Source organism: Strongyloides ratti (genome assembly GCF_001040885.1).
Source record: "Strongyloides ratti genome assembly S_ratti_ED321, chromosome : X".
Taxonomy (NCBI): domain Eukaryota; kingdom Metazoa; phylum Nematoda; class Chromadorea; order Rhabditida; family Strongyloididae; genus Strongyloides; species Strongyloides ratti.
The window spans coordinates 385,780-409,307 of record NC_037309.1 but is presented as its reverse complement, the minus strand read 5'-3'; the positions used below and the strand labels follow the sequence as shown (position 1 = coordinate 409,307).

At 18.7% G+C, this 23,528-nt stretch overlaps 4 protein-coding genes across 4 annotated transcripts; 3 read left to right on the top strand and 1 right to left on the bottom strand.

Annotated features, from left to right (window-relative positions):
• Positions 1–263: 263 nt before the first annotated feature.
• On the bottom strand, positions 264–9,649 carry SRAE_X000007800 (Calmodulin-like protein 3; the record flags this gene model as incomplete). The annotated part of the gene is made up of 6 exons (XM_024644378.1): positions 264–516; positions 567–781; positions 835–962; positions 1,011–1,159; positions 6,015–6,125; positions 9,612–9,649. The coding sequence occupies 6 exons, from the start codon at positions 9,647–9,649 to the stop codon at positions 264–266; spliced, it is 894 nt and encodes a 297-aa protein (XP_024509943.1).
• Positions 9,650–10,822: 1,173 nt separating this feature from the next.
• On the top strand, positions 10,823–12,398 carry SRAE_X000007700 (Zinc finger, LIM-type domain and PET domain-containing protein; the record flags this gene model as incomplete). The annotated part of the gene is made up of 4 exons (XM_024644377.1): positions 10,823–11,248; positions 11,295–11,948; positions 12,000–12,158; positions 12,207–12,398. 4 exons carry the CDS (start codon positions 10,823–10,825, stop codon positions 12,396–12,398), a joined length of 1,431 nt encoding a protein of 476 aa, XP_024509942.1.
• A 1,802-nt stretch (positions 12,399–14,200) lies between these two features.
• On the top strand, positions 14,201–16,218 carry SRAE_X000007600 (G protein-coupled receptor, rhodopsin-like family and GPCR, rhodopsin-like, 7TM domain and 7TM GPCR, serpentine receptor class w (Srw) family-containing protein; the record flags this gene model as incomplete). Its single annotated transcript, XM_024644376.1, has 5 exons — positions 14,201–14,392; positions 14,461–14,627; positions 14,720–15,170; positions 15,414–15,671; positions 15,847–16,218. 5 exons carry the CDS (start codon positions 14,201–14,203, stop codon positions 16,216–16,218), a joined length of 1,440 nt encoding a protein of 479 aa, XP_024509941.1.
• A 2,603-nt stretch (positions 16,219–18,821) lies between these two features.
• SRAE_X000007500 (Sterol-sensing domain and Patched family-containing protein) lies at positions 18,822–21,758 on the top strand (the record flags this gene model as incomplete). Its single annotated transcript, XM_024644375.1, has 5 exons — positions 18,822–20,313; positions 20,356–21,389; positions 21,445–21,544; positions 21,615–21,661; positions 21,717–21,758. The coding sequence occupies 5 exons, from the start codon at positions 18,822–18,824 to the stop codon at positions 21,756–21,758; spliced, it is 2,715 nt and encodes a 904-aa protein (XP_024509940.1).
• Positions 21,759–23,528: the final 1,770 nt, after the last annotated feature.

The following is a 23,528-nucleotide window of genomic DNA, read 5'->3' as shown; positions in this document are numbered from 1 at the left end:
TTAAATGATAATAAAAAAAAAGGAATATTATTGTATTAATTTTTTTTTGCGAATGAGATAGATTTTTTGTTTCGTAAATGATGTTAAATTTCTAAAAACTCATTCATACATTGGATAGACTATAAAATAAAAAAAAAAAGAAAATTGCGAAAAATGTGGGTAAAGTAATAATAAAAAAAAAATATGGTTATCCAAATTAGTGAGATCTGTCAAGTGATATTAGTGAAGTTAAAATGAAGTAAATTTCAAGATATTATATTTACTTATTTGTGCTTTCCATCTTTGAATGTCTTAGCTTCCGGATCGGCAAATGGATCATCCTTATTGTTGCCTTCCTGAACAATTGGAGCAATCATTTGGACGAATTCCTCATAATCAATTTGTTCATCACCATCTTTATCAACTTCTCTTATGATTTCATCAACCTCCTCCTCTGTAAATTTTTCACCCATCGTTGTCATAAAATGTTTAAACTCTTGAGCTGTTATATAACCATTTCCATCTTTATCAAAAACTCTAGAAAAAAAATTAATTTATAAAGTGGTTTCATTAAAAAAAAAATTTACTTAAAAGCTAAACGTATTAATTCTTGATCTGTTTCCTTATTCATCTCTTTCATCATTTTACAAAATTCTCCAAAGTCAATCTTACCATTTCCGTCAACGTCATACTCATTAACCATGTTTAATAATTCTTCTTCAGTTGGATTGAGACCAAGTGTTCTCATTGCAATTCCTAATTCCTTGATGTTCATCGTACCATTACCATCTTTATCAAACATCTTTAAAAAAAAAAAAAATATTAATGTATGATTAAAATATAAGTAAGACATACTTTAAAAGCCTGAGCAAACTCCTGTAACTCCTCTAAACTGAACTCCTCTTCCCCATTTGATGACGATGTAAATTGCCTATGCATTCTTGATTCTGTACTATCTAATGCTTTTAATCCACTATTATTTGCTGGAAAAAGTAAATAAATATAAAAATAAATATATTTTAAAATTTTACCTCCAAATATAAGATCTGAGTCAGTATTTTTTGATGGATCTGGTTCAGATTTAAATACTCCTACAAGATAAACACAAGTTCCTTTTGCTGCAACAGGTTCAACAATTTCTTGTTTATTGTTACACCCGTTCAATTGTGCGTTTAAAGCTCTATAAATAATATAAATAAATAAGAATATATCACACATAAATAGTAGTAATAAAATAAAAGTAAAAAAATTTTTTTATTATTAATTTATCAATTTAAATATAACTAAAATATTGCAATAAAAATTTATGAACAAAATTTCATTTAATTTTTTAATGGAATATCTATTACAACTTTATAACAATTTTTAAAAAAAAAAGAACTTAAAAACATTTTTAGAGAATGTGAGAAGAACATGTAGTGATGTATCTAAGTAGCTATAAAATAAAAATGATTAACATTTTTATTTTCAAGTATATTGTTATATATATATAATATTAACAAAATAATCAAAAAAAGTAAGATAATTCTTAACAATGACAAAGGTTTAAAAAAAAAAACTATATTCTTAGAATATCTAAATTTTTATGATATTCATTAAAATTAGTTATTTTATTATAATAAATATAAAAAGAAATATTAAATATTTGTAAAGTTAAAAAAAGTAATTTTTTATTAAAAAGTATATATAATTCATGCAATAATCAATGATATTAAATGTATTTAAAAAAAAATTTAAATTTATATATTATATATAATGTAAATAGGAAAGCTTTTTACAATACATTATAGTATTTAGCACACCACAATTTATTAATAAAAAAAAAAGTAATTTTAACATTTCATCTATTTAACGATACATTTTTTTTTTATTTTAATTAAAAACTAAAAAAAATTTAATATTTTAGAATGTACTATTATGTTAATTAAAATTATAATACAAAAATTGATGCATAATTGTTTAAATTGTAATAATTGCCAATAGTCATGGTGGTACTTTGTCAAAATTTCCTAATTTTTATAAAAATGTTATAGCATGTAGAAAGGATATGTATACTTTACTAATCAAATTTTGACAATTTCTATTTTAATAAAAAGTACCCTAATAAATTTAATAAAATAAAAAATATTTTTCTAAGCATTAAATAATTTAACTTTTATATAAATATTATTTTAAATATAAAAGTATTATGAATTTAAAAAAAAAAATAGAATATGATATTAATATAATAATAACTAATAATAATAAATGAAAAAAAAAATTAGAATAAAATATATAAATGTATGATATTAATAATAGAAAAAAAAATAAAAAAATAAAAACATTTTTTTATATGTTAAATATATTTATTTATTACCTAAAGCAATTATGTTAAATAATTAATAAATAAGTACATCTTGTAATATAGTTTTAAAACATCATTCTTAAAAAAATAATGTAAAGTAAAATGAGAAAAATAAATTTAGAAAATAATATCATATAGTTTGGTTATATCTTTGCCAACAACTCTCTCAATAAAATGATCGCTAAGACTTTGTTAATAAATGATTTTATTTCTAACCTACTAAGAGAAATAGAAGAATGGTTAAAGAATGATAATTAAGATGGGAAATTTTAAGCTTAGAGAAAGAAAAAAAAAATATTATAAAATTTTAAAAATGTCATCATTTTCATGAGGAATACTTTTTAATGATTGATAGGTCAGAATGATGGTGAATATTATTTTTCTATAATCTATATTAAACATTAAATTTCTCAATTATAACATTATTTAAAAAAATAATATCTTATAATTGATATACTCATCATATAACAGTAACAAATTTTTTTTTTTTAAATTTACTTTGTTATTATTAAATATAATTTTTCTTCTAATCTTTAAATGATTTAAAATAATATATTAATATATATATATATAATGTGATCGGTAGACATTATATGTGAATATTTAAAATTTGAAACATATTAAAACAGATAGATATTATTTTGCCTCTAGAATGCTTAACTATTTTTTGATGGTGTTAAACATCTATATATATTATATTACTAAAAACAAAAAGATCAGACTAGAAATAATATATTTTTCTTATCCTCATCCTTAATCTGATTGAGTATATAAAATATATATTTATTGAAAAAATAAATATAAATATTACCAAAAAAAAATAAACATATTTCCTTTCATCCAAATTTTTAATGTTTCAAAATCTCATGAGACATTATTTTAAAGTTATGAAATGCCCCTACATATAAAATACATTTTTTTATTTCTTAACAACCATTTTATTATCCTCTTATATTCATTATAATAAAAAAAAAATTAAAGCTTTTTTTCTAACAAATATTTAAAACTTTTTAATAATATTTTAAATTATTTTTTTTTTTTAAAATCACCCAACTATTAACTATACTTTATTATTTTTAAAGTAATACATTAAAATTCTTTTAATATTTAGTGATATGAAAAATATACTACTTTTTTCCTGCGGTTAGATACATTAAAAATTTAGCAATAAAAGACTTCCCCCTAATCCATTAAGCAGAATAAAAAAGTACAATAAAAATTTACCACTTCAGTAATTTAATAATTTTTAATCTTTTTTGATCATAAGTAAATTTTAAACAAATACCCTAAGTTATAAAAATTTAAATTAAAAATATATATTAAAGAATTTAAATAATATTTGATAATAATATTTACTAACATTTTGAAATAATGTTTTTATCATTCTAACAAAATATAAAAAAAATGTAAAAAAGTTATCAAAATTACAAATTGCATTTAAAAAGGATTAGAAAAATTTATTTTATATATATATGTATATATAGTATTCAATCTTAAAAGATAATATTTGTTTCTTTTTAAAAAAAAAATAGTTTCAAAATGTTTTTTTTTAAAAAAAAAAATGAAAGTACTAAAGTATGGAAAATTTTAAAAACATTTATTTAAACAAAAACAACATTACTTTAACATTAAATCATCAAAGAAAACAATAACATTCCTTAATATCAAAGTCTATTTTACATAAATAAAAAAAAATAATTTAACTATTTATTAATTAAAACTATAAAATATAAATAAATAAATGTAAAATCTTATTTTTTTAAACACGATAATATATTTTAAATTTATAAAATGATTATTTTATACAAGATGAAATAAATAAAACTTTTATTACAAATAGAAATATATGAAATCATTTTATAAAATGAGGTAAGATATCCCATTATCTTTATAAACATAAAAAATATAAATTTATTGAAAATAAAAAAAAAAAATTTATATAATGTATTTTGGTTAAAAATGCAATCGGTGTGTTATTTTGTAGTAAAATAAAAAATTAATAGTCTATTTGCATTGTGAAATAAAATTTTATTTCTATTAATATTCATGAATTTCTATTAAAAAGGTAACAAAAGAAAACTTTTTAAATCCTTCTATGTTTAATATTTTTTTCTTTTTAATATTAAATTTAACACAAAAAAATAAATCTTATTTTTTTAAGAATAATAAATTATTTTTAAAATTATTTTTGGTGTATAATAAACATTAAGAGAAATTTTTACTATTTATTTTTTTATAAAATAAGAATTTTTAATAAACTACTTATTTTATTATATTTTATATGATAAAAATAAGAAGGATTATCTAATGAATGTTATTAACTTTTAATAAATGTAAAAATTAAAATTTTTTTTTTTGTAAATTAAATAATATTTTTAAAATATATATTTATTATAAAAGAGGAATTTTTATAAAACAACATACTAATTATAAAAGAGTTGAATCAAAAATTAATTCATTCATAATATTTTACGATACAAGACAATAACTATTAAAATAAAATATTAATAGTAAAAAAAAAAAAATTTTTTTAATAATTTATAAATTATCCACCAATGTAATAATACATCATAACGTCATATATTGTAAATGTAGCAAAAGGTTGTTTACAATATCTTAAGACAAAAGTACTTTAGTATCCAAAATATTAACAAGAATTTTTTTTTCTTTTTTATCATTCCTTACCACTTAATTTTTTTTTGTTAAAGTTAAATTACATATTTGTGAATATGTAACAAATAACTTCTAATATTTAAAAACTTTTTAAGGTACTTAAATAAAATTGAAATTTTCTACTGATTGGGCACATCTATAAGAACAATAGTATGTTTTAGTAAGTCTTTTTAAAATGTTTATATATTTTAAAAGATATACAAATTACTTTTTTTAAAAACTTATCACTTTATACAATATATAAACTAAATATTTACTATAAAGTAAAAATCTTTTTTATAATACTAATGATAGGAAGTTAAAAGGATATGTTAAATTAAAATCATCTTTACATATTTTCTTATATATTTTAAAAATGTTTCATTTTTAATAAGATTACAAAGTTATTTATAAAAAAAAAAAGTGAATGTAATTTTTCTATTAAAAAAATCAAATGAAACTAATTATACTAAAGTCTTTTTAACAAAGATTATTTAACATTAGGGTTTAATTTAAAAATATATAAAGAGAATATAAATAAAAAAAAAAATAAATAGTTTATATATCTATAAATTGATATAAATGTTTTGTTTAAATATTAGTAATGTATGTATGAAATAAATTTAAAACATAGTATTATCTTTTATAAATACTTTTATAAACATATTTTTTTAATTTTCTAAACTATAAAGAATAATTGAAGGTTAAAGATAAACTAATTTATCTTTGTTTTTCTATTCTTTTTTTTTATATAAAATTTGTAAAAGTTTATAATACATTACAAAGATAGATTGTTAAATGTAGAAAATAAATAAAAATACGTATATATAAATAAGGAAATTGATGAATGAAATAGGATTTAAATATGCACGTAAATATACAATTATGAAAACTTTTCAAAAATATATAATTTTAAAAAGAAATTTTTTATTATTTTAGAATGAAACATATACAATTAAATTACTTTTTTTTATATTTTTTTAATTATTAAAAAAAAACATCATAATAATAAAAAAAAAATTTTTTTTTTTAAACTAACCTTGGATCTGAATTTTGCGGTAATTGTAAGGATGAGAGTATAGAAAGTGGATTATCAAAGTCATCCTTTGTGTTACGGAATCTGCGTTTTCGCAGTCCAGAAATGATTCTACTACAAAGACCCGTATTGATATATTTAGAAGGAAAGTAAATACGGCTCGTTTCACCAGAAATCTGGTGTTGAGTCAACCTTTCCCCAATTGAATTATGTAAATTTATATGTTGAATATGATATTTTATATACGTATATATAATATCTTCCTTTAAAATGTGTTGACTTATTATTAGATGTGTGAATTTTTTTTTAATTTTTTTGTATAATAAACTAAAAATAGAATATTTTTATTTACAATATACGTAAATTTAAATACTTAATTAATGGTTAAGGAAAATTATAATAGTACGGTATTAAAATATAAAAGATAAAAAAGTATTATACTCTATAAAAGTAATATTTTACAAATTATATTGCAATATAATAATAAAAGAATAATAATATATTATAGAAAAAAAATATTTGAAATAAATGATAAAATTTTATATGCAAATATATATGAATAGATGTATTTAAAAATAATATATCACTGTATAATAAGAGATTGTTTAAAAGAGAAATTGTAAATGAACGCGTGATTGGTCTATTCATTAAACAAAATAGAAAAAATATTTCATCATGTAATTTTGAAGTTAAAATATATCTAAATAAATATATATATATAAATATTAAAGCTATTAAGAAAATGTGATTCTTGGATAAACAACTTGTCTTTATTATTAAAATCTTTTCTATATTAAAACAAAGTTGCTTCTATTAATAAGGCAAATGAAATTAATTTTTTTTTAAATTAAAAAATTTTTAATATATGATAGGAAAAATAATTATTATCTATTTTAATAAAAAAAAGTATTTATATATATTTTATATTTAAAAATAAGCTTGAAACATTTTTTAGATTATATAATAAATATATTTTTATTTCCTTTATCATATATATCTCAATGTCAACCGGAATTTGTCATAATTTTTTTATTATTATGAATGATGTTTAAATACTATAATAATAAAATAAATCATAAAATTAGTATATATATTTTTTTAAAATATTTTAATTTTATTATATTTGTAATAAAAATATTATTTATATTACCTATTTTTAGTATATAAGAAAAAAAAAATTTTTTTTTACTATATATCTTACGATGTATGTGTAGTATTTTATTCCATGAAAAGGATAACATAAGTTGAAGGTAAAAATAAATTTAAAAAGAATTATATTGAAATCTATCTAGAATTACACACTTCTTTAATGTTAAGCTTTAATTCTTTTTAGAATTAAAAACTTTAAGGAATAATCATAGATAATGGACACTTTTTATCAAAAACCATTATTTTCAAAAAATTTAAAATATATACAAATATATATGTATAAACATTTTAGAAAATTGAATAATTTTTATATTAACAAATAATTAAATTAATTATCTCTAAAAGTTAAAATTTATTATGATAATTAAAAAAAAAAAAATTTTTTTATTATTATATAAATATTCTTATATGTTTTTTTGTAAAATATACTATATATTTACATTAATATGACAAATAAACTTATAAAAACATATTTTAAAAAAAGTTTCTGTTAAATTACTTGATAAATATAAAACAAATTTTATTTAATTATATAAAAAGTAATCTTATTTCTTCTTTATCTTCTTTACTTGGACAATATATGTAACTTTTTAATAAAATGAGAAGTTAAATTTAATAAATTACATAATATATAAAGATAGAAGAAAAAAAAATTTTTTTAATAATAACATATAAAAGATAAATGAATAAACAAAAGGGATATAAACAAATCAAAAGTTATAAAATTTAAATTTAATTTCAATCTGTTAAAAAATTGAAAAAAGATGGAAATCTATATATAAGTATATTAACTATATATATATATTTATGTGTGGGTAGTCTATATATATATATATATATATATAAAAAGCTTGCCCTTGTTAAACATTGATATAGATAGAAGTTTGGATGCCATATGTATATTTTAAATATGTTGACCAACAACTTAAAAATAAGTAATCCTTACTATAAAAAAAGAAACGTTTCATTTACTTTTTGTGAGAAAATTCACATAGTATAGAATCCCTGTTACTTTTTAGTATTCATGGAATTTGATCTAATTCACATAAATTTTTCTATTTAAAATTTTTTTTATTATCTTATGGTAAAATATCTAAAAAATGCATGTATGTTGATATATAACTTAGTATTAGAATAAATTACACAAATTTTGAAATATGTAAAAAAAGTATATATTAATAAAAATAGAGAAAAAAAATAATATAATAAATAATTTATTAAAAAGGAATGTAAAAAAAAAAGGAATTTAAAAAAAATTGTAATATGCTAAATATATATACCTCTAATAGTAACTATATATATTAAAATAGGAGGAACAAAATTTTTATAGCAATTTATTATGAATATATAATAAGAGTAAAATAAAAAAAAAAAAACAATTTAATGTAGTTAAAAAAAAAGACATAAAAAAACGTCAAGAAAAAAGGGATATCTTTAACATATTTCTTTGAGAAAACCATTTATCCAACAATTGAAATTTGAAAAGAATTTTTGACTTTGTTAAATTAAATAAAGAAAATTATTTAAAATATTGAATACCAAATTTGGGTTAAATTTTTTTACTTTATCAATCAAATAATATAAAAAAATTACTAACAAATCTTTCTTTTTATATTTTATTAAATTTTCTTTTTAAAAAAAGACAATATATTTTTAAGTTGTTAATAAAATTTATAATAAAAAAAAAAAATTAATTGAAAATTTTTTCTTCTTTTTATGCATAAAAATGGATCATTATTTATATAATTATCATCAATCTTAACAAACATAACAATTATAAAATAAAATATAAAATAACTATTTAGAAAATTGAATAAAGTAATATGAATTTTGCCAAAAAGTACATTTTCAATTTAATAATTCTTTTCTTTAATTGCATTTTTTCTTAAACCATCTTTGCTATTTTTCACTCATATTTCTTAGTATCATGTTATGTCATTTAGTTATGTATATATATATATATATATTTGTATATATAGATTACACCCAAATGACCAAGATTATTTATTTGTTCAAATTTTTATCAAATGTTAACAATACACATCAACAAATATATTTTAATAAAAGGTTATAAAATGTTCACCTTTATGATGTTTAATGTGTTATGCATATGTATATAACTATAAATGTATATCAGTAAAGATTTATTAAAGATATAATATATGTTAAACCATCTCAATTAAATGTTTTTAAAAGTAATTTAAATGTTTAAATCTTTCATTATTAAAGTTCTTTGTTGTATTAATAATTATGATAAATGACCTTCTCATTTATAGTTAAAATAGTATATATATATATTAAAAGTTTTCATACCTATATATTTATATTAAAACAAAAATATGTTATCTTTTTTTCTGTCTACAATTACATTATTTCTAACTTTACAATTGTAAATATCTACAATAATATTATATTCATTTTTCTAATGGTAAAACTAATTATTATTTTTACAATCCAAATGCATCTTTTTCCAATATAATAAAAGGCATCTATTTTTAATTAAATTCTTGGTAAAAATTTTTCATGTAAAACAAAAAGAGATGAAAAATATTTTATTATAAAGATTATTTCTATCTTTTATCAATTTATACATCTCACTCTTCTTTTTCTATTTTGTTAAAAATTGCTATCATTAACTGTACATATAAGTGGTTCTAATGTTTTGCCATTGTCTGTGTCATTAAACTAACCATTTTCCTATTAAAATAATGATATACATTATAAAGATAAAACTTTAAATATTCATAAATATAAAAATGTTTTATAAACTTTTTTTCTATTTTTAGATATTAATAGTAAAATTTTATATATTAATTTTTTAGTTTGTAATAAACTTTATTGAGTGAAAAGTTTTATTTTTTTATATAAATTACAATCAATTTTTTTTGTTCATAAAAATAAATAAATTTAGATTTTAGTGCCAAATTTAAATTTTATCTAAAAAAAGAAAAAAAAAACGATGACTCATTATTGATGAGAAATAGTAAAATAAATAGATTAATAGAAACACATCATTAATGTTTTCTATCATAATATTTTATTTCTTATTTCATTAAAATACAATCATTTATTTAAGAGTTTCTTTGTTAGTTACAAATAAAAATTTAATGTTAACAAGTTTATTTGATTATGCATTTCATCTTTTTAATATTTTTAAAGAATTATACCATAATTATTTTAAAATTTTTATAATTTTAATACAAAAATATTTTTTTTTTCTTATTGTACTACATGACTTTTTGATTATAAAATGTTTACAATTTTTAGCATGAAAAAGTATATTATTCAAAAATTAGCGATAAATTTTTTAGTCATAAATAAGATAATAAATTATCTTTTCCATTATCGAACATTTTATATTAAAAAAAAAACTATTTTTTTTCACATTTAAGTTTTAACAATTGTTTTAATATATTTTTATAAATGTATTAGTTTTTTTATAGTTTAAAATAAATAAAATATAAATACTTTTTGTAAATATTTGATGATTATATTATAGTAGTCGAAGTGTTAGCTTAAAAGTATTTCTTTTTACTTTTTATCACATTAATTGAATGTTATCAACTTTCGATCAATCTTTTTTTAAACATTTATTTTTGCTACCTTATTTTATTAATTACTTTTTTATAGAATTTTTTTTTGTAATTTAAATATCATTAATTATGATTGGTACGCAAATTAATATGCTAAATCCATACTTGGAAAAACTAGAAATAAGGCCTAAACATATAATTGCTCACGAGTATGGTGCTGGATCAAGATGTCTAAACTGTAATTGCCCAGGACTTGATCTTCATTTTTGGAGAAAAATATGTAAAACATGTAGTTGTAGAATGGATGAACATGATGTTGTTATGCCATCAAATTTTGATCATGGTGCACATATCAAGAAACTTTTAATTGACCAGTCCAATTCACAACCATCAAGAGATAGTGAAAATTTTATAAATTTAAGAAAAAAAATTGGTACAGCAATATTTCATAAAAAAGAACATTCATTGGATAATAGTAGTACTAATACTTCAATTCCACCAACACCTATAAATTTAAATAATTCAAGAGATACTCATAAAGAATCTCTTTATGGTGTAAGTTTTATTAATATGTTTTTTTTAAATAAAAAATTATTTTTAGAAAATAAAAAAAAATAATGTTAACATAATAAATGATAGTATCTCTAAAGATAAATTCAAAAAAAATAATGAGTGTACTAATAATGAAAATGATAGGCAAATTCCTGAATATACATGGCTTCCACAGGGTGTAGCAGAACATGTTATTCTTGAATATATGAATTCAATACCAGAAAATGATAGACCATTAATTGGAACAGAAGGTGAACAAGTTAGAAGAACAAAATTAGCTTACCAATTGCCATATCATGATTCAGATTCATCTGCTTGTAAATCGTTACAAAAGAATGAAGATATTGAATTGCACAAAAAATTTGTTGAAAAAATAAAAAAGAATGTCGTTGGTGTTGGAGAAATTATTGATAGAAGAGAGTTTAAAAATTGTAGTAGTCAAACACCAAATGACGTATCATGTCAGACTAATACTTATCAAAATGTTGAATGTTATAATTGTAATAATAATCTCCATAATACAAATGTTATTGTTGATACTTCAAAAGGTCCTGGTAAAGACATTTTTCATCCAAAATGTTTTAGATGTGAAGTTTGTAATCAATTACTTGTTGACTTACTATATTTTTACCATAATGATAAATATTATTGTGGAAGACATTATGGTGAACAAATATATTCAAGATGTTTTGGTTGTGATGAGGTAAATATATATATATATTTTTATTTATTATTAATATACAATTATTTATAGTTAATTTTCCAAAATGAATATACATTTGCTGAAGGAAAAAATTGGCATATTGAACATTTTTGTTGTTTTAGTTGTGATATGTCACTAGGTGGTCACAAATATTGTGTCAAAGATGAGAAACCATATTGTATTACATGTTATATGAATAAATTTGCAAAGGTTAATATTAGTAAATACTTATATATAATAATTATTATTTATTTTTAGAAATGTGAAACATGCAATCAAAAAATTCCACCAGACCAGGAGAGGTTAACACATAGTGATTTAAATTGGCACGCAACACCAGAATGTTTCAAATGTTTTACTTGTAAAAAATCATTAAAAAATTCACCATTTATGTTAAAAACTAACAAATTATTTTGTTCAGGAAATTGCCGTAATGCTTACAAAGAATAGTTAAAATACTTTAAATTTTACTTTTTTTTAAATTATATTAATCTCTTAAAATATATATTTTAAAAATTAATCATATTATTTATTTCTCATAAAGATTATAAAAAATAAAGTAGATATTTTTTACTAATTTTGTGTAAAAAATTATTAAATAATCACATGTCAATAAATATTTTTATCGACAATTATTAAAAAAAAAACTATAACATGAAATATGAATAGAAATTGTCTTTTTTTTTTGATAAATTAAGCAAAAAATTTGATATTGTTTTTTTTCTAAACAATTTAAGGTAGATTATTATTAACAAAAGCATTTAAAAAATAATGCTAATTATATTATGTTTAGATGTTTTAAAATTATTATATATTTATATTTTACAAGTAAATTTATTTTTCCATTAATTAATAAAATATACAATGATATTAACATTTTATTACAACATAAATTAAATTATACAAAAAAAAATTTCTTTTTTTTTCTATATTTTACCTTAAGAACGTTATATATATATTACATTTAATAAATACTATATTATACTATACTTAATCTAAACCCCAATCAACATATTTTAACGTTTGATAAAAACTATGCATAAATTTATTATAATAAACCTATTATTCTCCGAATTTGATCTGTTAACTCTTTATGTAGAAAAATGTATTTAACTAACTTTAAGCTATATCTTTACAAAAATAAAATAAAACTTTTCTAAAAGTATATTGATATATTATTTTACTAATATTTTACAATTTTATAATATGTATTTTACTTAAATAGTCATATTATTATACATATATAGAATATTATATATTATAAATATATTTACTAAAATTAATATTAAGTTAGTACAGTTATTGTCAAGATCATGTTTAAAATATTACTTTCTATTTATCTAAAATGAGTTAAATGTATTTTTTTTACAAGTTAACTTACTATAATATTTTATTTACAAATTTTTTGACTGTACTTATATTTTTTTCTTAAAATTTTTTAAATTTTAAATCTATGATTTAATATTCATTTTTTATTTTACTATAATGTTTTTCTCTGTCTTAAATTGAAACAATTTTTTTTTTAATTATTACTGAAAAAAAAATTATATTTTATTAAATATTATTATTTTACTTGTAAAATAAAATTTGCAAAAAGTTAAATAAGTAAAAATTAACTGTAATATGAGAATTATAATTTTATTACAAAATATTATATAACGTATATTTATAATTTAAAACTATTTAATGCTGCAATGTATATTTATAGCTTATTCTCATACACTTTTATTAAATTTTTTTTCTCATACTACTTAGTTTGTGTTTTAAAAGTTTTTATTTTATTTACCAAATATTTAAAATAAATGACTTTTTGATAAGATTTTTTCATTAGCATCTTAATTTTTTTATCGATTTACTAGAGCTTTTTAAATGCCATACATATTATAATTGTTTATCTTTGATAAACAGCAAAATTTATTCAAATTTTTTTTAACCAAAATAATGTCTGTATTTTTATTTTAATTATTTTAATATAAAAAAAATAACTAATTTTAATTCAATTTTTGTAGAAAATTTTGGTTTTATAGTAAATATTAATTTGTATAAAAAAAAATAACACATTAATCAAAAACTTTCAATCTAATCAAATCAAATTCAAATATAAAAAAATTATCAAAACTGATGAAATTTTTATCAAACTTAATCTAATTATATTGTTATCAAAAACATATATTAATATCAAAAAAAAAAGCGTAAAAAAAATATTATTATTAATTCTTTATATTCATATTTATTTATATTTCCTTTTCCAAATGATATTTTTTGATGGTGTATTTTATTCAGATAAATGTCTTTCACCTAGAGCATTACATGAATCATCAAATTTAGAGACATTTATGTATACATACATCTTTCCTATTCAATTTGCGTTTGGAATAATAGGAAATTCATTAAATTTATGGATATTTGTTTCTGATTCACTTAGAAATAGAGCAAATGACTTAGTATGTTTAAAATATCTTTTATTTTTTTTATTTTAAATGAATATTATCTTTTTTTTTTTTTAATTTAGCTGGCTGCAGTTAGTTTATGTGATTTAGTTTTTTTAATACTAATGGTTCCTATTAGTTTATCACATTTTGAAAGTATAGGAAATATGTTAACATTTCGATATTATTATTATTATTATAAATCAGAAATATCTGCTTTAGTCAATTGGATTTCAGCAGCAGCAATATGGTAAATAATAATAAATATTATATTTGAACTATTATTTATTAATAAATAATATTTATCCTTTTTTTTTAAAAAATAATAAAAAAAATTTTTAGGTTAATTTTTTTTGTTACCGCTGAAAGATACTTGGTTATAAAATCACCATTACGTCCCAAAATTTATTGGTGGAATAGAAAAAGATCAACACTACTTTTTTCAATTTTTATATCAACATTTTTAATAACTTCTTATCATCATTTTGAGTATGATTGTCAGATGGTTTATTTTTGTAATGGAACACAAATTCGATCATTCTGTTATTCAGCTGGTTTCAATAGTGGAAATAAAAATTGGGATGGCACAACAAATAGAACATGGGAAGTTTCAAATTTTAGAAAATATTATATTATTTATAGTACAGCATGTAATGTTCTTTTTGTTGTATTAATACCAATAATAGCTGTTGCTATATTAACTGTCCTTTTGATAAAAAATTTAGATAGAGAAGAAGAAATTTTACAGCATGTTGATGAGACCTGTTGTCATAGATTATCCATATCACATCACGTATGTTTTTTTTTTTTTATTTTATTTTCTTAAAATTATTAAATATTATATTATTTATTTAAAGATGAATGATTATTTTTGCATTCATAATTTTATATGATATTCTAGATATCAAAGTAATTTTTATCCTTGAGAATTTGTTTACTTTATATTATTATTAAAAATCTTCAAAAATTTATCTATTTAATAATATAAATATAATGAAATGTGATATAATAATAAATGAATGTTACACCATTTCAGAGACAAAAAAGGAAAGTAACTATAACAGTTATTGCAATAGCATCATGTTTTGCATTTACTCAAGGTCCTTCAGCAGTAATGTACTTTTGGGAAATGTTTATCGGATTACCGGAACAACGACGATTCATTCACACATTAATGAGCATTACAACGGGATTAGTTATAACTGGAAAAACAACAAATTTTCTTTTATTTTGTCTTAGTTCAGCACATTTTAGAAGAAAATTTGTTGCAATATTTTTAAAGAAATTTCCAACTGTAAGTTATAAGAAACTTTTATCAAAAATTTTTCTTAAAAAAAAAAGAGTAAATTTTTTAAATAGTATAATTTTTTTAATTATATCTTATAAAAAAACTATCATGAATTATTTTTTATAATATTAAATAACAATAATAATGATAAAATTATTTATAATGATATAAATATTTTTAGCTTGGGCAATCAAATATTGCTAGGAAGTTGACATCCCGAAGAGCATCAGAATTTTATCAACAAAAAAATGAATTAAATTTACCAAAAGATAATGAATATCATGATGAGACAGGAGGTATGAAAAAGAATAGTAATGTTCCAAGATCAGCATCAGGATACTTACATCGACCATCAATTTTAAGATCAATTTCTATAAAAAGTACTAGTTCAAATAAATCACATGCAAGTAATAATGAGTTAACATCCAAAAAATATGGTCAAATTCTTCCAACAAGAATTAAGGAAAATAAATGTTTGATTAGGACGTCTTTACCAATAGTAGTTGAAGCAATTAACGAAAATCGAAAAAACGATACATGTGATGAAATATAGTAATAACAACAACAAGTGAAACATAATAACAACAATAAAAAAAAGTAGAAAATAAACATTTTTGACGCAAATAATATTTTATTATTCAAATTATTTTGCACTCCATATTATATATATATACATATAAATATATATAATATTTTTTTTTTATTAATAATAAATTTATTGTAAAAATTTTTTTAAATCTTTATAAATAAATTTAATAGTTAAGATTTAAATAATTTCTTTTAGGTTTATATCTATTTCTTTCTTTTTAACAATATTTAATATATCTATTTTTATATGGTAGATATTACCATTCTAGTTTGGTGTGTTCTTAAAACTGGTTAAAAAATAAATTTATCGTGTTTATGAAATTTTTATACATATTCGTTTATAGTGTATAACATATCTTTTAATGAATCATCAATAAAAATTTTAAAAACTTTTATATATATTTGATTATCATTTTAAAAGAAAAAAAAAATACTTTTTTTCACTTCTTACTGTAAGTATATTAGTTAAGAGTTTATTTTAAATGATAAATTTTCATGATTATTATCTATAAAAAGGTGATGTATTTTAAAATTTTTTTTCATCTCTTTAGAATTAACATAGTTAATAGTTACTATTTAATAAAATATAAGTTTATTAAAATAATATCAATATAAAAATATTTTATCATTATATTAATTTAATTCTTTTATAATTACTATAGTTTTAATTTTTTTTTATGAAAAAAAAATTACTTTATCTAAATATAGTATTATATTTATTATATTAAATTACTTTTTTTTTATAATATAATTTACATTTTAATAAATAATAATAATGTTAAAATATTTGTTATCGTATAAATATTAGCATTTTCATTCAAGAAAAGGTATTTTATTTATTTTGTTGGTTATTATAATTGTATAACAAAAGAATGTCAAGAGATTTAAATGGCAAATATAAATATCTAATATCATTTATATTTAAATATGGTTGATCTTAATATGATACATTTAAAAATGATTTACCTTTATTAAGCGTATAATAATATGATTCTTTATTAAACGATTTAAAAAAATTTTTTTTTTCAAATTTTTTCCCTTTTATCTGTAAATCTCTAAATCATGTTATGGATGATAAAGTTGAGACTTTAAATGACCTAAAATTTTAAACTAATTTTTTTTATATATGAAGGTATTTATCATTTATAAGACAAATCTATTAGAATCAATTTTATATTATATTTTAATTATTATTTTTATATAATTGGTAAAATTTTTTATTATTTTTGTAGTGGTAAAATTAATCTTATTCATAAAAGTTATGTAATCAAAATAATGTTATACAAAAATTTATTCATAATGTTGTCATTTTAATAATTAACCTATCATTCTTTATTATTTTCTTCTAATGTCATTAAGTTTAAAATAAGTGTATTTAAAGAGGAAATTCATTTCAATAATACTATTTCTTTTATTCTTTTTGTTATATTATATTTTTAATTAAAATTATCTTATTACTTTATCTTATTTATTAAATTGTTAATTTACTAAAATTTAAATATATTAATTATAATTTAAATTTTTTTTTAAAATCAAAAATTGATTAATATAAAATTGTTAAATTTTAATTAATAAATTGTTAATTAAAGTTTATTAATATCATAATTTGTGTTAAAACAACTTTTAAGTAAAGAAAAAACTTTTATGATATAAACAATATTAATCTATAAAGTAAAAATTACAAAGAAATCAAGTTTTATTACATGTTAATATGGGATTGAAAATACTTATAAATAAAAATCCCCCTAAAATAATTTGATGATGGCGCTGCCTACATATAATATTATATGTATAAATATAATTTTATTAAATATTATCCTCATATATACATATGTAGAAATTTTGATAATAATAATTGAAAGTTAGTGAAAGTGATAAAATGACTTTGAAAAATCGGACTAGATTTTATTTAAGTAATTATATTTTTAATATCAACATAAATTTTCTATTTTTAATAATTACATACTATTTCTGGATAAAATATGTCAATATCCAAAATTAAAGTACCTTTTTTAAATTAAATCTTTATTAAAAATATTACCACTTTTTATCTATTATAGATGTATTTCTTTTTCTAATTATAAATATATATTTAACCTTAACCTCTATATATAATATATATACCCATATATATATAATAAGATATGGTAACTTAAATTTTAGACATTAACATTTTATTATAATACAAAGAAATTATATTATAAATAATTATATATACATAAAATATAAAGATAAAAGTATAAAATTATTTTAAGAGATCGTAAAAAAAATTGTATAACATTTTTATACTTATTTATATTTGTCATTTCAAATTCTAAACATTTATTATAATATATCTTTTAATTTTTGACATCTTTCATCTTCTTTTTTTTTTAAATATATTCTTATTTTATAACATACATTTTAAATAACATTTTTCTATAGTTAATAATGATAGATTAAAATATTTTGATATATTAACGTAACTTTTTTTTTTATTAAAAAGTTTACCTATATATTTATTTATTTTATGTTAAAAAAAAATATTATTATTATTATTTTTTTATATAAAATTTTTAGACTTTTGAAATGAAATGGTGGTCTTTTGAACCTGTATTAAAGTCTTTCTTTTATAAATATGGTAAATTTGTAAATCGTTATCGTTGGATGTGTTTTATTATACCATTAATATTAACACCAATACTATCATTAGGACTTTTAAAAGCAAATGATCTCCTATTAGATGATCCTGCCTATACATTTACACCATATAATGCTAGATGGAAAAATGAATTAAAAGCTTTTACAGAGTTATGGCCAATGAATGAAAATAAATTTATTGCAGGAAAATCATTTGAAATGAAACGTTTTGTTAATGTATTAATACGATGTAAAGATCATGGTGATATTTTAAGACCATTTATACTTGATGAAATAGAATTATTAAATCAATTTATAATGAATAATATAAGTGTTAAGACAATTGATCAACAATTTAATTTAACATATCAAGATTTATGTCTTAATTATGATTGGAAATGTGGAGGTAATGAACATATATTAATGTTTAAAGAAATGTCTAAATTAGGAAGAGTAATTGATTTAAAATATCCTAAAGGTGGTAATGATGATACACCAGCATATCTTGGTACTGCTATTGGTGATGTTGTTTTAAATGAAACTGATAATACAGTTATTTCAGCACATATAACACAATTAATATATTTTTTAAAACAAGAAACACCAGAATTTTTAAAATATTCATCAGATTTTTCATATGCAATTGAAAAATTTATCCTTCATACATTTCAATCTGATCTCATTGATTTATCATTTATGCATTATCAATCACTTCAAGATGGATTAAATGAAAATGCTAGTAGTTTTGGTATGAATTTTATTATTAGTTTTATAACATTATTTATATTTTCAATAATTTGTTCATTTGCTATTAGAAGTCGTCGTCGTATTAAAATTGATTGGGTACGATCAAAACCATTAGTTGCATGTTGTGGTCTTTTTAATACACTTATTGCATTATTAGCTTCATTTGGATTTTTAATGCATCTTGGTGTACAATATAATGTTCTTAATACAATTATACCATTTTTAATTATTGCTATTGGTATTGATGATATGTTTATTATGAATGCATGTTGGGATCAAACTGATCCAAAATTAGATGTTGAAGAAAGAATGGCACAAATGATGGAACATTCAGCTATAGCAATATCAATAACAAATATAACAGATGTTTTAAGTTTTTTTATTGGTGCATTCTCATCATTACCTGGTATTAATTTATTTTGTATATATGCTGCAACAGCTGTCATATTTTGTTATGCATTTCAATTAACATTTTTCCCAGGATTTACTGCAATTATGGGTCATTGTGAACATGAAGAAAGACATTCATTATTTTTTTATAAAGTTAAGAAAGAAAATGATAGAAAGAAGAAATGTAGTAAGGTACATGATTTAACATTAGATAATATTCGTTCTATATATATAAGTGATGATATTTTACCACCAATGTCAATTGATGTAGAAAAGCATGTCCCACCAAATGAGGTCATTCCTGGTAAACTTTTTAGTAAATCTATTCATCAACAAAATGTTTTAGTTAAAAAAATTTCAACAACATCCTCAATAAACAGTGAAAATATAATAGAAGATGGTTCAGCAGCAATAAGAAGATTTTTTTCAAATAAATATTCACCATTTATATTAAATAATAAAATAAGAACATTAACATTATTAATATATTGTACATATTTAATTGGATCAATTATTGGAGCATCAATGTTTAAAGAAGGTTTAGAACCTAAAAATTTAGTTACAAATAAACATTATATATCAAAATATTTTCATGATATGACAATGTTTTGGGAAAAAGGACCACAATTACATGTATTAGTTAAAGATAAAGTTAATTTTACTGATCCAATTCAAAGAGGAATATTACTTGGATTAGTTAATACATTTGAACATACAGAATATACAATGGGTAGAGAAGGAACAGTCTTTTTTTTATTAGAATATATGAATTATTTAGAACAATTAAATGCTGAACCTGAAAATACTGATAAAATATGGAATAAAAAATTATTAAAATGGTTAAAAAATACTGGTGCTGCTAATCAATGGGAACAAGATATAAAATATAATGAAAATAAAACACAAATTGAAGCATTCCGTTTTACAATTGCTATGAAAAATATGGTAACACCAAATCAACATAAATTAGCAACAAAATTATTAAGAGAAATTGCTGATGAATGTCCATTTAAAGTTGATGTTTATCATGAAGCATTTCCATTTGCAGATCAATATTTAATTATAATGTCATCGACATTACAAAATGTTTTTATATCATTATTTTGTATGATAGCTATATCTTTCTTATTAATTCCAAGTTTTCCTTCTGCAGTAATAATTGCTGTCATGATATGTTCAATATCTATTGGTGTTTTTGGGTATATGACATTTTGGGGAGTAAATTTAGATGCTGTTTCAATGATATCTTTAATTATGTGTATTGGTTTTGCTGTTGATTTATCAGCACATATAGTTTATGCTTTTGTAGCATCACCAGGTGATAATTCAAAAGATAAAGTAACAGCTGCATTAGCACATCTTGGATGGCCTATTTTACAGGTATAATATAATTAACAAAAAAAAATACTTTATTATATTTATTATTTTTTTTTAGGGTGCATCATCAACAATTGCTGGAATATCAATATTATATACAGTTGATGCATATATTATTTTAACATTCTTTAAAACAATATGGCTTACAATGTTTATTGGTATGATACATGGTTTATTATTTATTCCAGTTATTCTAAGCTTTATCCCATTATCATTTTTCCATATTAGAAATGATGATTCGTCACAAAAGCATCATCACTAAAAGAAATTTTGTTGTATGTTTATATAATAAAATAATATTTTTTTTTTAAACTAAAAATTTTTTTTTAGAACGGGCCGCAAAGTTTTGTTATTTCAAAAATTTTTAATTAATTGTAAATTTAATAAATTTAATTTTATTATACATATAAAAAAAAAATCTTTTTTTATTGTCATATCTATTAATATAATTTTAAATTATGGTAAGTCCATAATTTTGTTACAATAAATAGCTTTATTTAAAATGTAATAAATAATTATAATAACATAATAATGATTACCGAGGAAGATACAAGATATCATTAAAAATAATTATTGTCACAAAAAAAAAATAATTATTTCAAATTATAACTTTATTTAGAAAAATAATTTAAATAACAAAAGTTTTTAAGATATTTATTGTATAATGTATAATCTGTTGTATTTTTTTTTCAATTACTTTTATTAATGGGTATCAACATGCATTTAATAATACATCAATGTTTGTCTTTTACATTTTTTTCATATTATATTTTTTTTTTAAAAATAGCAGATTTTAGATAATATGGACTTTTTAGTAAATGTTATATCAAAATATTTTATATATAACTAGTAGTGAATCTTCCCTTTTTCATATATAATATTGACCTATGAATAATAAAAAAAAAGGTTAATGATAAATTAACATAATTGTTTGTATCAACATTCTTATTCATTACATTTAAAAAAGAAATACACAAAAAAATATTTATAATGAATACTTATAAAATAATTCTGTTGAAAAAAAAATATATTTATTCATTATGAAAAACACTTAATCCACTACATATATAATTCTAAGAATCTTTTTTTTTTCTAAAGTAATACTGTTTTTATTTTTTGATGTAGGTAGATTTCAGCAGATTTATACAATTATTTTTAAATTTTATTTATTATATACAATATGACATGAGAAGGACTGGTCTTTTAAAACTGAAAAATTATTTATGACGTTTTTTTTATTATAAATTCTTATATTTTTTTTTGGATTATTGTAAAAAAAAAAAGAAGATAAAACAACACCTCCATTATGTTTTTAATACAATTTTTTAAAAATGAAATTTTTTAGCCATATAATCAGCATTAACATAGGTAGTTAGTTTCAAGTGGTATTATGATGTAATAGAATGTAATACATTCTGGTAATTTTAAAATTATAAAGAGTGAAAATAATCATGATTTAAAGGTGAATAGTTAAGTTAAACAACCAAAAAATTATAATTACTTTTCACATGTAGTTATGAAACTAAATAAAATTTTACTAACCAATTTTGTAGTATCATATTTTTTGTCAATAAAAACATATTTTAAAATAAAATTGAAAGTTGGTTTTGTAGTGATAAACTTATCACTTTCCTAAATGCATGAGTGGCTGAAAAATGTTTGTAATTTGTTAAGTTTAATTTTTTTTTAACTTAAGTTAAAAAAATATGTTTTAAAACAATTTAAAAAAATTGTATATATGTCAAATTTCAAATCTATTGTTGTATGGAAGATTTAATATAATTTGAATTTTACATTATGTATAAGTAGTAATAAAATAAACCCCGTTGAATTAGACTACTTGATTGCATAAGTTAAATGTATTATTGACATTTATACTCAATAATGGGATTATTCCATTTAAAATAAAAATTTCACAGTCGACTAGACCTTGAAAAAAGAATGAAATGAAGGAAGTCGTTAAATATACAAAGTCAAATTTCCGGATATCATTACAAAGACTTTGGATACTCTAAAAGATTGTTTATAAGAAGATTTGTAAAAAAAAAAAACTTTTTTTTGCTTTTAACAAAACAAATTCTCATGATGATTAGAAAAAAAAAAATTTCAACACAACTATATCTGAAACAAAGTAGTATGACA